Consider the following 15256-nt stretch of genomic DNA (forward strand, 5'->3'; position numbering starts at 1 on the left):
GTACATCAGGAGTAGTTTCTTCACAGAAAGGGTGATTAGACGCGGCAACGGCCTGCCCAGGGAGGTGGTGGAGTCACCTTGACAGGAGGTTTAAGGGAAGACCCTACGCAACACGTCGGCGCTCAGCCACACCCGCTTTCCAGGCCCGCCGGGCCGGCTCCACCCCCGCGCCCGGCCCTGTCCCGCCCCGCCCCGCCCCACCGGGCGCGGAGGGCGGGCCCGCTCTGCCGGAAGCCTCGCGTGAGTCGGGCGCGCCGGGGGAGCAGCGCCGCTTCCGTCGCGCCACAATGGCGAGTTCTGGGCGGCGGGCGGCCCGGCGGTAGCGGGCGGTGAGTGCCCTTCTCTTGGCGGCCGGCGGCGGGCCGAGGCCTTTCCCGGCGGCGGGCGGTGTCCGCCGGCGGCCTGTGTCCGCCGGCGGCCTGTGCCCCTCGCTCGCCCCTTTTCGTCCCTCTCTCCCTCCCTACATCTCTCGGTCCCCTCGTGCCTGGCCCTGCCGCGGCCCCTCTGCTCGCGGGCTGTGTCCGGCTGAGGCGGCAGGTTTGGGTTATGCTGCGCCGCAGTCCCTCCACCGGAGTCGGGGCTCGACAGGAGGGGGCCAGGGACCCTCGTTAGCCTGTGGGAGGCGGAGGAGGAGTGAGTCGGGAGCTGCAGCGTGGCGGCAAGGGAGCCCTGGCCCGCCTGCCGTAGTGTGTTCCCTGTGCCGGTATCCCAACACCTGCGCCTGGGTCCCGCCGGCAGCCTGGGCGGCGCTGCCCGATGCTGCAGGCCCCGCTGGCAGCCGTGTCCTGCCCGTCTGCGACGCCGCTGACCCCCCAGGGCAGCCCCCTGCTCACACCAGGCTCGCACCTCCAGTCGCGGTCCGGAGCCGGAGACGAACGTAAACTTTGACTTTTCTGTTTCCTTCCCGTGCAGGGACGTGTCGCCATCCAGCCTGGCGGCAGGGCGTTGCTGCTGGGGATGACTCTAAAACAGGCTGGGTTTAGGTCACTCTGAAATTCGGGTTTGACAGCGTTTCTTGCCTAAAATGGGAAGCAAGTGCACTTCGTGTGTTTGAAACTTTTCTTTCCGCTCTTAGTTGGAGCAGCTTCATTTCCAGAGATGTACATAACTGGGTAAAATACTGTTCTTTAGGACAGGAATCCTGTTCGTTTTGTTGCTTGTGTGGGACCAAAAAACTACCTTCATTTTAAGAGGGTCATAAACACTAAAAGCCTCAGTAAAATGCAGACACTGAGTTTCTTAAGAGTGCCTTTGTGGCCTGTAGAACTTAAAAAAAATTAAAATGTGAAAAATCAGGGACCCTACTCCCATATTAATGGTAACAGAAGGACATTTTGTGATATTTAGGTGCTTGAAAATGCTCTTTACAGTTTTATCTGCATCCTTGAGAATATATGTGTATTTTGAAAGAGAAAATCTGTTTTGTTTGGTTGTATGTGTCTATATTTAAATCATAAAATACTCAGTGTTGAGAAGACCACTGCCACTTAACATGTTTTACATAGTCTCTTCCTGTAGTTTCCTTTTCACAGTCCACATGGTTTATTGATAACATTGGAGTTAGACCTCTGGGGGAGTGTTTTGCATTAAGAAAATGGAGGTAACCAAAGAAAGGGGGATGGATGTGCAAGCAATTCAGTGGTCTAGATGTTTTAGACAATGCTAAAATAATATGAAATAGGAGTGCTTAATACTGAGTGATGGTCTGCCTAAAATGTGCAGGAGAGCACGTTGTTTCTAAGTCACTGTATTATACTTGCCTCATAACTATATTGCAACTTAACTTCGCATCTGCCTGTCTTCTGATGATCACAATTTTCATTCTTAACAAGGTGAACTGTGTCTACTGTAGGCAAAGAAGAATATTCTGATATGTAGAATGGCCTTGGGGCCATCCTTCCGTCCTTTTTTGCCTCCTTCAGCCATTCTTCCAAAGCTTTCCTGTGCTAAGCTGAGGCTGATTTAGACTCTTAAAATTTTATATCTGTTCTAAAGACCCTAGGGCCTGGAAAAGCCATAGGCCGTCTCTACATTTTATAAGCCACCCACAGGTGTTAAGACATACTAAGACAAGAGACCTAGCTGAGTTTTGGAGTGCCTTTTCTTGCCTTGGTTTAAGCCAGGGCTTTGATTGTTGAGATTTCCATAGCAGTTAATACCCAGTGTTCATTCCTTGATTTTAAAATACAGCTTTTAACTTTTTGATTTCTAGGTGGGAATCGCTGAATTGAACAGCAATAACCATGGGAGATGCTGCAAAACCTTGCTTTGCCAAACAAAATAAGGGACAGGAAACTTTGTATCCAGAAGAATTAAAAGAAAGTCCCTTACAGAGAGACTACCAAGTCATGGATGAATATGGAAGTGGCTGTAGCAATAAAATAGATACCAGCCTGCAAAAGAAAAAGGGATCTCCAGGTCATTATGGAAGCAGTCCCAGGCGAGGGCCACGAAGTGTTTTGAGTAGCCCAAATTCACTCAAAAACACAGCTTACTGTCAAGGGTCAAAGTTAAATGATATCCAAAGAGACCACATGAAGAAGTGGGGATCTGATGATCACCATGGTACTTCTGACACCTGGAGAGAGTACCGTTCTGCTGCCTGGATTCCTGGGCATGGCAGGACAAGAAAGGACTCTTTTCACGAGGTTGAAGGTTCTGGAAACAGAAATGTAAGACGACAACTTCAGGCAGATTTAATGAGCAAAGATGTGCCAGACATGCAGAAAGGAAGTTCTGGTAATCACATTTTTTTGTTTTGCATAGCTACTACATGTGTTACTGAAAAGTAAAATTTCAAGATTCACTATTAAAGCAAAAAAGTGGTTTTGTTCTGTCATGTATTGCAAACTATTGACTGTTCTGTACTTCTAGCACTTCAGACAAATTGTTACAGCAAATAATACAGAACTTGTTTTATAGATTGTGTTGTCTTTATAGTTTAGCCTGTGAGTGATAGGAGTTAGTAGATTGCAGCATCTGTGTAGTGTCCCTGTTTGTTGTTTTTCCCATACAATTTGATGGATCTGTCAAGGCTGGTGAGAGATCTTTCAATTAAGCTGATAACAGGGTCAGATTTTTGGAGCTACCAATGAGGTCTTTAACAATGTGTTGAAGATTGAAAGCAATGCTGTGTCAGTGTTGTGAGAACTCAGTACAGCAGTAACATGAGTCTAGTTCTTCATATATATTTAACTTCCCTGTTAAGCAGTGGTACTGTGAGCAGTTGGTACTAATACTCAGAGTACAAACCCAAAGCATTGAAATGTCAGGAACGACAGCCTAAGGGAGGGTGAAGTGATTGATACAATAGTATTTTCATTGAATGCAAGTAAAGCAGAAAAAGGAAGCTTAAATAATATAGAGAATATAACGTGTGTGTGATGCTGCTAGCATGGAATGCCAGTTGACAAGAAACCTGTCTTATTTTATTTGAGTGGGAGTCAAAGACAATAGTGATCAGACCCTCTGCTGAGAAGAAGAGCTCTGGCTGGTTGACACTAGGAAGTCCAGCAATTAAATGTCCTTTCCTGTGATACTAGCTGTCACTAAAAAGAAACTGCGAACAGATTCCCAGGGTCTCTCATTGTTAGAAGTAAGCTGGACACAGCTCAACCTCATCTCTCTCATGAGGAGAGAGCAGGATGTTTTCACAAATTTTTTCTTCAGTTAAAGTTTTCTTCAGTTTCTTCTTTTACTGGATGTAATGGACTTTTTTCTGTGAAACTTCAGGAACTCACCAAAATAGATTTTTGGAACCACTGGCAATTATACTTGAGAACTTAAGAGAAGTGAGCTACCGATTACAGGAATGGGCATGTGTCTCTTAAAAGAGGAATTAAAATAATTGGTGTGCAGTTTAAATCTTGGGGGTCAGATTTGGAACAAATAATATACTGTAAGCATTTGAAAGGTAACAAAGATAAGAAGTAGTAAGTATGCATTTTTTACTAAAGGTATGCCAAGCCCTAATTTTTTTATTTAAAATAGGCATCAGTCCCCTGTGGACATGGGAAAGGCAGTTGGTAGGTGTTGCTTGTACTAGTACTGTACTACTTTGGATACTCTTATGTGACAGTTCTGTAAGTAAACTAGTGGAAAATTGTCTGGATTCAATTAATGTAAGAGACTTGCAGAGCTAATTAGGTAACTATACTCAGAAACTACTGAAGATTTTATCAGTTAAAGAAAGTAGTGAATTAACATCTAGTGAGTGAGGATTCTATTCCATTCAATGTTTGTTATACTACTGCAATGATGAATGAAGACAGCAGACCTATTAATAGTGTGCTCTGAAAATTGAATATGCTGTGGAGCTGGTAGGAATGGAATGCTGGAAAGCAGGAAGGTCGATTGAAATAACTTTGCACAGTTGGAGAAATGACCTACATATAGGATGAAATACAAAGGATATGTAAATGCCGTTGTTTAAGGAGGAATATTAGCTGTACAAATAAAGGAGGAAAAGTTACCATAAAGTAATATTTTTTTTGGAGAAGGATCTGAAATGATAGTGAATCAGAAGATGATAATGAGTAGTCATTATCATGGGGTTGTGAGACATGAAAAATGGCTCACAGTCTGAAGTACCCCTTTTTCTGAGTAGTCCTCCATCTAGTTTTGACACCCCACTTGTAAGAATAAAATGGAAGCCGTGCAAAGAAAAGCAAGAAGGTTGTCAAGATATGTAGGAAACAGAAGCTATTCAAACTGTAAACAATGCTCAATATTTCTGCAAAATGAAGAGGGTAGGGAGGCATATTAACAATCGTCTGTGTAGGAAGCTGTAAAAAGCTGATGTAGTAAACTATATTGTTTCTTTCCAGTAGATGGGACACAAAGCAATGGGCCTAAAATTGAGCAAGAAAGATTCAGATGAGGAATAAAGGTCAAGTTTCTAAAGGTAAAGCTAGGGAGGTTCTGGAGAGGTTGTCTGGACAGCTCATGGAAAAGGTACTTGAAGGCCTTCAAGAACAGGTTAGGTGAGCATTGCTCAGATTTGACAGAGTTCGTTTCATCCTGCTGTGAAGCACAGGCATAGCATAGCTCACCTCTTGAGGTCCCTTCAGAAGTTCTGTGTCAAGTAGCAAAATTACTGAAAATGTTTCTTCTAGCATTTACTTGAAATATTTTGTGCAGTTGTACTTTTCATTGCCTTCATGTCTTTTTTTATTGTAGCTCATAAGGAAGTTTACCAAATCTCTGAGACACTAGTCTTTAGTACTTTATTTAATCATTAACCTATAATTAGATTGTCACTGTTGTACCTACCAAATATTAGAAGTATTTATTTAGTTTGTAAATTTTTTTTAAGTTACTTGCTGGCTACTGAAATAATTGATAAGTAGGTAGTTGTCACAGGCTTTTCTGTGAAAACATTGATATACCTCCAGGTTCTATCCACACTGATTAGTTAAAAAATGTAGTGAAACAGATGTGGCCCATCTTAGGAATTTGAGCAGAAGTGTCGATGCAAAAATGTAGCATGTGGGGAAGGTTCAGAAGTTCAGACTTCTATTTCTCCTCCCTAGAGATTCCTTTGGAGTACTGCTTCTACACTCTGTTAGGCCTAAACTCTCTTTATTGCTGCTTAAACTTGTGCTACTGCTGAAAGAAAGAAATTATATTACCATCTTTGCCCTGATACTGTTTACACCACTAATACATGCATGCTGCATAGTGAACTGAATCAAATAACTGGTCACAAATACACAACTCTGTTGCTACCCTTTTGCCAATCATTAGAGACAAAAATTGTGGTCATGAGAAAGAAATTTTTTAAAGGTATTTGGAAGAGGAGGTGGTTTTTTTTGCTTTTTTAATTACTACAAATTAAATCCTCATGCTATGATAAAAGTTTGGGAGTCTAAGGAAGTGGCATAAACTTCCTTAGAAAGAAGGGAACTTTAGAAATCCCAGGCATTGGGACATCCTGTATAGCTGTACAAGTGAAAGGCAAGGTGTGAAAATCCGATGTGTATATTTATTCCTGAGATGAATTTTACATCTGTTGTTGGCTTTGGGTCAATAGCAGCTTCTACTTCAAAAATTTGCTTAAAAGTAGAAGTGGTATTTAGCTTAATTTGTTCCAGACCTTTTGCTGTAAACACAACAAGCTTTTTAAGGCTTACTATTATAATAATGATGACAGTTTTACATCTTTATTAAAGCAATGTGCACATACTTAGCAAGTCCATTTCTTTACACTCTGTAGCCAGCAGTGGTGCTTACTTTTTTCCACTTGTTTATTTAATATTGTGAAGGTAGTAGTAATCCATATACTGGTTTAGCTGAAAGGTAAATTACATTATCACTGGTAATAATTCTTTGTTAATAAATTGTCATATATGAGCTAAACCACAACAGTGCCATACCAGAGTGCTACTAGGTCATATAAATCATTCAGATTGGACTACACTTTTTAATTCTGTCATACTTTTAGTCTAGTTTATTTGTCTACCAAAGCCTAGCCAGGCATCCCAAAATCTTTGGACATATTCTGTATTATAGGTGTAATGACATACAGGTGTATCTATTGCATTTAGTTCTATTTTTTTTTTTGCCAGTTTTAACAGAAGTATCTAAATAAGGTAATTTTCTTCAGTGGAACAAATTAATTTATTTATTTGTAGTTTGCGACAAAGGTACTATAGATTGTGATACTAATATACACTTATCATTATCCAACTTGCACAGGACAAATTGTGAAACCAAACCAGGTAGGTGCATTGTGCTTTCTTTGACTCTCAAGTAAGTAGAATGTTAATTAAGGAAAAAAAAATTAAATGCTCTGTGGCAATCTGCAGTTATTTGACATGTTTCCTCTCATAATTCTTTATAAGAAATGAAGAAGCTTAGAAAACCAAGAAGATTGAGAAGAACTAAAAAAGATGAGTGTGATCATGATGAAGTGGAAGATCCAGTCATAGATGAATCTGTGCTGTCAGCAAAAGAACTTCTGGGACTGCAGCAAGCTGAAGAACGCTTGAAACGAGACTACATTTATAGACTGAAGAAGGTGCTGCTGTCTTTACTTGTACAGATAGACCTCTCCTATTTTTTGCACTTTTGTATATTCTAGATGGTACACTTTGAGCAATATCTGTGGTTGTAGCTAGAAAGTTTAGTTACAGAATTTAAGTAACAATATTGCTGTTAATGAATGGTAGAAAAAAGAGGGTTTTCCTTTTGGGGTTTTTTGCTAAAACATTGCTAACAGTTCAAGCTCAAAAAAATGGCTGCTCCTTTAGTTCTTGAAATTACATCAGATCTTAATTAAATTGCTGGAGTAGTTGTTTCTTCAATTAATATATTCTTCCATGGGCATTGGGTATTTTCTCCTGTAAAAGATAAGGTGTTTGGTGTGATTGATATGATATTCTTCTGACATTATATTTGATGTGCAAACTTTTTGATGGCAAATAAGAAGTGAAGAAAGCTAAAGTGAGTGAGTATACGTTTCAGAGTTAATCCATTGAACTTAGCGAGAGTACTGAATGAAGTGAAAATAGTACTTTTATATCTATTTTAGGGGTGTTTTTTTACTATCTTTGTTTTAGCAACCTCGAAACTTCCCATCAGCAAAATATACCTGCAAGTTGTGTGATGTTCTGATTGAGTCAGTGGCTTTTGCTCATAAGCATATTAAAGAAAAAAGACACAAGAAAAGCTTAAAGGTGAGTTTAGCACAAGAAAAAAGTATAAATTGTAGTTTAATGAAACCTTTGTTACCCCATTAAAATTATTAAGCTGCACTACTTTTAAAACCATTCCACATTTAGCTTTTACCATGTTTCAATCTTTTTAAAATCTGTTGTATAGTGATACTAATGAAAACAGTAAGCTTGGGACCTGGACTTTGAGCAGTAGGAATAAGCAAATAAAGTTGGTATGGAAGAATTAGAAGTTATAGCTTATATGTCAGAATTAATATTTCAGTTCAGAAATACTGCAAAAATTAAGCACCTGTGGAGTATTACAGATTTGTTTATATGTAAAGGAAATAGGTTTGTTTTGAGCATAAGCTTCAAAATAACTTCCAGCATAACATCAATTTTACCTTTTTTTTTTAAATCTTCTACTTTCTCAGCTTGAAGTGGACAAAAATATGTCTTATGCAGATTTTCTGTTTCTTCCTCTTTAGCTCCTGCCTTTTCACACTTCATAGGTGTTGAAAGAATTGGTGAATTTTTTTTTAAATGTGCCAAATACATATACATATATATATCTCTGAATGTTACTGAAGCCTCCTGGAGTATCAGATTCTTTATTGCTTCCAATTATCTACATTACCTGGAAAATTTGTGGTGGTGGTATTACATGGGATGAGTTGTTGGCATTCATTTTAGTATGTAAAGCAACTCACAAAACTCATTAAAACATTGGTCTTATCTTGAAAGGAAAAGCAAGAAGAAGAACTGCTGACTGCTCTTCCTCCTCCAACGCCTTCCCAGATACAAGCTATTGGTGTTGCTATTGAAAATGTTGTGCAGGAGTTTGGCTTAAGTAATGAAGATCTAGAAGAAAGGCTTAACATTAAAACAATGATGGAAAACTTGCTGCGTCAAAAATTGCCAGGTATTATTTGCAATTTAAGTGCTAGATATGCCAACTTATTAAAAGCAAAATAACAACAAAAACTGAACAAAAAAGAAATCAACCAAAAAAAATCCCCAACAGCTTATGAAGTGAAAACTGAATTAAAAACCTTGGCTCTCTAAATTCTAAAACAGCATGTTTAGTTACTAGTCGGTTGAACAACTTGATGTAGCAATATAAACCTGTTCCAGAATTAAATTACAATGGTCTTCGTGACCCAAACAGGCCTGTAGTAAAAAGTGAAGATAAAAAGGATGTGGGAAAGATTTGACCTTCATGATAAGCCTTTACCAACAATAGCATGGGAGGCAGGATTTAGTAACAGTTCAGGGCTTTGAGGACCTTTTTTCTTTTCCTGTGCTTACCAAAACCAGGTGTAGGTTTAAGATCTATTAGCAATGCTGTAAGTAGCTACAGACTTAGAGTTAGGCATAGTGTAAATGAAGTATAATTCTTTTTGTTGCAGAGTGTTCATTAAGATTATATGGCTCCTCCTATAGCAGATTTGGCTTCAAAACTTCAGACTTAAACATAGATACCCAGTTTCCTGCCAATGTAAGTAAGGCCATTTTATTAAGTATGTGTTAGTGGTTTTGAATGTGTTTTTTTGGGGTTTTGCATCTTCATGTAGACTATATTGTAAATATGTTTTTATAGTGTGGTAGTAACACTTTTTATAAAAGCCCCTTGGGTAAAACAGGCAGTCTGGTCTTAAAATAACATTCTTCATAGAACAGTAGTCATCAGGCAGTGTAATACATCTTTGTGTTTTGTTGAAACTTCTTCTGAAAACACTTAAAACATCTGTACTCTAGCAATCCTCTGAGACAGATGATTATTTATATTCTCTAACAGCTGGAAAAAATAACACTTCTGTGATTTTGTTTCAGTACTGATCCTGGTTTTGTACTGATATATTCACATATGCACATTTTGACTACTAGGTTATATCTGAGCCATGAAACCTCATGGTTATTTGTATGTGGAGTAATTTAAGGTTTTTATTTGTCATGTTAATTGTTTTTATGCGTCTCTGTGCTTGAACATTGAAAAGGAATTAAGGACATGATTCCATACTTAAACTTACTCATTCTGTAGTTGATTTGGCAGTCACATTGTTAGAATTTAACATTTCCTTTAGGAAACCGAGAATGATCTAAGTTCATAAAGTGCATAGAATTCTAAAAAGCCATAATTCCAGTCTTTAACATGATGTAGGTCCGCTGTGTCAGAATGCAGTCATATTTAAGCACACTGAAATAATAATTCTGTTGGTGGGGGTTTTCTTACCATAACCAAATCTTTGATAGAGGTAAAAACTTCAGGAACAATTTCCTTCAAAGCAAGCAGAGCTCCCGTTCCTTTTGATGCAACTTAATAATAGTGAAGTACACGTAGAGGTGGTTTTAAATTTGAGTTGTAGAAAATCACTTTCTTGACAGGTGGTTGATACAAAACCAGCTTTATTCCTTTTATTGACAGATGACTCAACCAGATGTTCTCTTACTTGTGCAAGAAAGTCTCCAGAACAGTGGTAAGAAAAAATTGCTGCCTTGTCAATTTCATTAAACTATTCCTGTTTAGTATTGTTGAATTTCACCTCTGCTGAGCAGGTGTATCACATGCTATTTGTTTTTTAGAAAGATATGAGACTGAATAATACTGCAGAAAAGAATACATTAGGAAAACTACTTTTGGTTTGACATTCATTATTACAAGGGCTGAAGTCCTCTTATTTTTGATGATGTGAGAAATTTCTAGGGAGGCTTTCTTCTACATTATGAGTGAAGATGTCATTACACGTGAGGTAGACTCTGCTGTCCTTCCCCACCTGCTCTATTAGCCATGCCTTGTACAGAAAGCAGCCAAAGTTCTTTAGCATACATAACAGAAACCCAGTAATGTACTTTCACATTGTGGTCTCTTTTCCTGTAATTACCTGCACGTGTCTGTCAGTGCACATGATGGCCTTGATGACTGCATACAGGCACGTGGGTTTTTTTCAGATAGCTTAGCTCTGCGCATTAATACAAGGAAATAAAGTTTAAGATCCTTTAAGAAACTGCCCTAACTCAAACCAATTCAAGCATATGCAGACAAGAAAAAAAATGAACATATTGGGCAGGGGGGAAGAAAACTCTATTATTTTTAAATGCAGATTGCAAAAAGTAGCTTCACTGTTTTCTTGCCTTGCTTTATGCCCACAGATGGGAAACCACACCATATGATTCAAAACATGTATGTTTACTGACCTAGATTTTCGCAGTGGCATCCCCACCATCATTATATGTGCATTTTATTATCTGGACCATTATGGTCTTTGAGAATGGGGTTATTTTTAAGTTTGATTAGAGGAAGAAGACCCAGATCTCATAAGAAATTAGGATCACTGTTGTATCACAAAAGCAAGTAATATTTGCATTAACATGTTGTGCAGAGTCTTCTCTGTGAGTGAGAAGATACAAGAATAGAGTATTAAATGTTTGATGTACCTCAGCTGCAAAAGCAAGATAATTTTCAGTGAAATTAGGTGTCCAGTTGGCTAAGTAATATCACAGAAATATTGTCATTTCAGAATTTTTGAGTAAAGTATCTAAAATTGTTTGACAGTTTCCTCCGCTCCTGGCCCAGTGAAACCATAGTTAATCAAAAATTAAGTCTAGTTTGGATCAAATCAGCACCACTAAGAGAAGGGACTAGGGGGGCTGACAGCTGAATGATATAAAGAATAAGGAAAAAAAGAGAAAAAGCATAGCAAAAGGATATCATGTAGGAAAGCCTGTTCTCTATTTACATAAAAGATTGTCAGATAACCAGGGAAAAGTTTCTTTCTATATAGTAGTGATGTAACACTGTTGGTTTTTTTTTTATTTTTCACACTAATATTGTTCCATAGGTGTTGTAGGTCTCTCTGCATGCCTCAATTACTGAAGCCAGCTCTTAACAAAAATATACCTCCTTAATTTTACCTGCTGTATATATATGAATTTTGAAAAGTTCTGGTTTTTCTCAGTATTTTCCTAACAGTCCTTCATGTATAGACCATATTCTTCCTATCACATGTACTTTATTTTTCTCAATATAAGTCATTATATCAGAAGCTGAAATTCTACCTGTACTCCTCTAGTTGCATCCAGATTAACGTATTTTTTATCAACATCATGCTTAATGTGGCTTCTTCTTTTTCTTTTTCCCATTTAGAATCTTTTATGGAAGTTGATGCAGATTTCCATGCTAGAGTACCAGTGGTGGTGTGCAGAGAAAAGCAAAGGTCTCGGTTGTCACTTTGTGTGTTCTAATAGTATATAGCAATGTAAATTATATTACCACCTGATAAATGACCTTTCTGTACTAAATTATTACAGTTCCATGGATCTTGAAACACAAACTAACACTCATGGGCAAGTCATTCCTAGCCTAGAATAAGAGGGTAAGGGTTGTTCTGTCCTCAGCTGTGTATTTCCCAACCCCTTCAACCATTATGGCTTCCAGCATGTACCCTTACCCTTCCATTTGGGATTATTGCTTAAGCAGAAACTTTCCTTTCTTATAGGTAGAGTAGATACCATATTAAATTATAGATTTCTGTAAGGATAAGAACAGTTTGCTTAGCTTCGCTTGTATTTTGAGAAAAGTGAAAAATATTTTATTTTGCCCATTTGATGAATGTCAATTAAGATTCATGAAACATTCTATGAACAGCTACTGATAAAAATATTACCAGTTATTTGGTGCTACCTTGATTTTTTGGTGTTTAAAAATATTTTATGTTATGTGAAAACAGCATAGAAACTGTTTGATGGTGGGTATGGTGTGGGAAGACATTTTTGTTTCATGAAGGAAATGAGCACTGTAACTTTTTCAATTCAGTAAATTAATATTAGAAAAAACTTAAATTTGAATTGTATCTTAAAACACTTGTACAGAAAATTATAATCACATATTCTCAACCTAATTATAAATCTAATTAGTATTGCATGCTGCTTTTCATGCAGAGATGCTGTCTTTGAGAGGCTGTCAAGTCTTTCCCTACAGCCTTCTGCTACACTGTTCTGTGAGGTGTTTTCTGATCTATGGATGTTACAAAACCTTAAAGATCTTTCATTTCTTTTTGGATTTTAGTGGCCTTATTTGTAAAGTGAGTGCAGGGAATGAGAATGCTTGTCTGACAACAAACCATTTGGCTACACTTGGAAAGCTGGAACCTACTATTGTACCTTTAGTGATTGCCTTCAGGTACTGGGCAAAGGTGAGAGTCATTTGTACTCCCTTATCTGTGAATAAATATTGAATTAACTTTGATATTACGCCTGTAGTTATGGTTTAGAAAATGATTGTTGAAACAGCCCTTGAAAAACAGTTGAAATAAGGACATAAGTTTTTATAAATCAATAATAGTATAATATATAAAATGTACATTTTTGTGTGATAATGTTCCACTAAATTTCAAAAATGGAATTTTTGCTTCATTCAGTGGAATGCAGACTGTAAGTATCCTGCTCCATTACCAAACCAGTCAGAGGAATGTATAGGAGATGGAATTGCTAGTTTCTCATAAAAATGAAAAAAATGAAAAAACTGTTTGCCTCTATTGTAGATGAAAACAACCTTGGGAATTAACATAACTTTTGAAATTGATGTGTCTGCAATTAAAATATCAAAAATTGAAAGACTACTGTATCTATGCAGAAGGAGCTATCATTTTTTGCAAATGTGGTCTATGCTGTCTGTTTTGCCAGTCTGTGTCCTATGGCTCTTACACTGAAAATGTTATGGTAGCATGGCATACCATAACTGCAGTGAATATGCAGGCCTTGAGAAAAAATTGCATCTGGTAAGAGCTCAAAGATATCTGAGTTTCTGTAGTATTCAATGTGACTTCTGAACAGTAATTAGAACAATATTTTTCGTAGTATCACTTGAAGCTTTAATGGCTGTACAATTTGTTTTTACAGTTATGCTGTGTTGATCGTCCTGAAGAGGGAGGCTTGTCACCTTATGTGTTCGCTTTAATGGTTATTTTCTTCCTACAACAGAGGAAAGAGCCCTTTCTGCCAGTCTATTTGGGATCATGGGTATGTGTATTATTACACTGATTAGTATAAATGAGAGGACCAGTTGCCTATGGTGGTATATAATCTGTCAGTTCTATGCTCCTCTGAGCAAGCCATAAGCAAGCCATTTCTGCAGGTTTTAAAAATGTGAATTCATGTGTGAATTCATCATCATTCAATGACTACACTTAACTTTAGTATGCCTGACTGTAAGGTTGCATTTCACAATCCTAGTCACTGGATTAAGTGCTCTGTTGCCCCTTCTGTGAATAATTGAATAATGCATTTTGCAACAATTTACTTCCTCATTTTTTTCAGCCTTTCCTCCAGACTGTTGAGAAGTCAATCCACATAGCTACATCCCAAAACAACATCCTGGAATTTGCCATCTAATTCTCCAAAAAATAGGCCATGGTTGGGGAACACACTGGTGCACTAATACCATCAGAAGGGATCGCATTAGGAGTTTACAGCATGTATTTCTTTGGTTTAGAAACCAAAATGCATCAGGAGTTGTATTATGAATGCCAATAATGAATCCAATTCTGGATTGACATCCATAATACAACTCCAATAATTCAATTCTAATAATTGAATTCCAATTCAATTATATTCATTGCACCCATTTTTATACTTACAGTGTCTTGTTATGTTTAGCACACATGTTCCGTTTGCTCTAACTAATTACAAGAACATTTCAGTTAGCAATTATACCTACTACATTCCTGACTCATTCAAAAGCACATGCACTTTCTGAACTGCATGAGAAAAATGTCCTGTTGTATATGGCCATATAATTATAAGATACATATTTATGGTTGTCTAATGTGCAAAGAAATGGTTACGTGACACAGAATTACAGAATTTTCTGGCCAATCAGTTCCAGTGTTTGGTCATCCACACAGTACCTTGACTCAATTTCTTCCTCATACTCAGGTGGAACATCTTGCATCAGTTTCTGCCCTTGCCTCTTGTCCTCCTGCTCAGCACCACCTGGATCCATCCTCTTGACACCCTTCCTTCCTTCAGACATTGATGAGGTTCTCTCTCAAGGCCTCTTCTCAAGGCTGAACAAGCCCAGTTTCCTTAGCCTTTCCTCATAAGTGAGATGCTCCAGTCATTTAATTATCTTTGTTGCCCTTTGCTGGACCCACTTAACGAGCTCCATGTCTCTCTTGTCCTGAGGAGCCCAGAACTGGACACAGCACTCCAGATGTGCCTCACCAGGGCTGAGTAGAAGGACAGGATCACCCCCTCGCCCTGCTGGCAATGCTTTTCCCAATGCACCCCAGGACAACATTGGCTTTCTTGGCCACAGGGCACACTGCTGGATCATGGACATCTTGCTGTCCACCTGGACCTTCAGGTCCTTCTCCACAGAGCTGCTTTCCAGCAGAACCACCCCCAGCCTGTGCTGGTGCCTGGCTTATTCCTCCCAAGGTGCAGGACCCTGCTTTTGCTTTGGTTGAATTTCAGACAGTTCTTTTCTGCCCATCTCTCCATCCTGTCAAGGCTGCACTCTGGGGTATTTGCTATTGCTCCCAGCTTTGTGTCATCATGACCTGCTGAGGAGGCCTCTGTCTCTTTGTCTCAGTCACTGCTGA

The 15256-nt window shown here is 38.6% G+C and overlaps 1 protein-coding gene across 1 annotated transcript in view; it reads left to right on the forward strand.

Moving 5' to 3' along the window:
• Positions 1–2243: 2243 nt before the first annotated feature.
• The window catches only part of TUT7 (terminal uridylyl transferase 7), a 31385-nt gene continuing 18372 nt past the window's right edge, over positions 2244–15256 (forward strand). The window contains exons 1-9 of the mRNA XM_066569497.1: positions 2244–2739; positions 6843–7018; positions 7560–7676; positions 8400–8577; positions 9065–9153; positions 10081–10132; positions 11800–11869; positions 12721–12847; positions 13554–13673. Of these exons, the coding sequence (XP_066425594.1) occupies positions 2244–2739; positions 6843–7018; positions 7560–7676; positions 8400–8577; positions 9065–9153; positions 10081–10132; positions 11800–11869; positions 12721–12847; positions 13554–13673 (1425 nt within the window). The remainder of the gene's footprint in view (positions 2740–6842; positions 7019–7559; positions 7677–8399; positions 8578–9064; positions 9154–10080; positions 10133–11799; positions 11870–12720; positions 12848–13553; positions 13674–15256) is intronic.

Source organism: Molothrus aeneus, chromosome Z (genome assembly GCF_037042795.1).
Source record: "Molothrus aeneus isolate 106 chromosome Z, BPBGC_Maene_1.0, whole genome shotgun sequence".
In the NCBI taxonomy this organism is placed as follows: Eukaryota; Metazoa; Chordata; class Aves; order Passeriformes; family Icteridae; genus Molothrus; species Molothrus aeneus.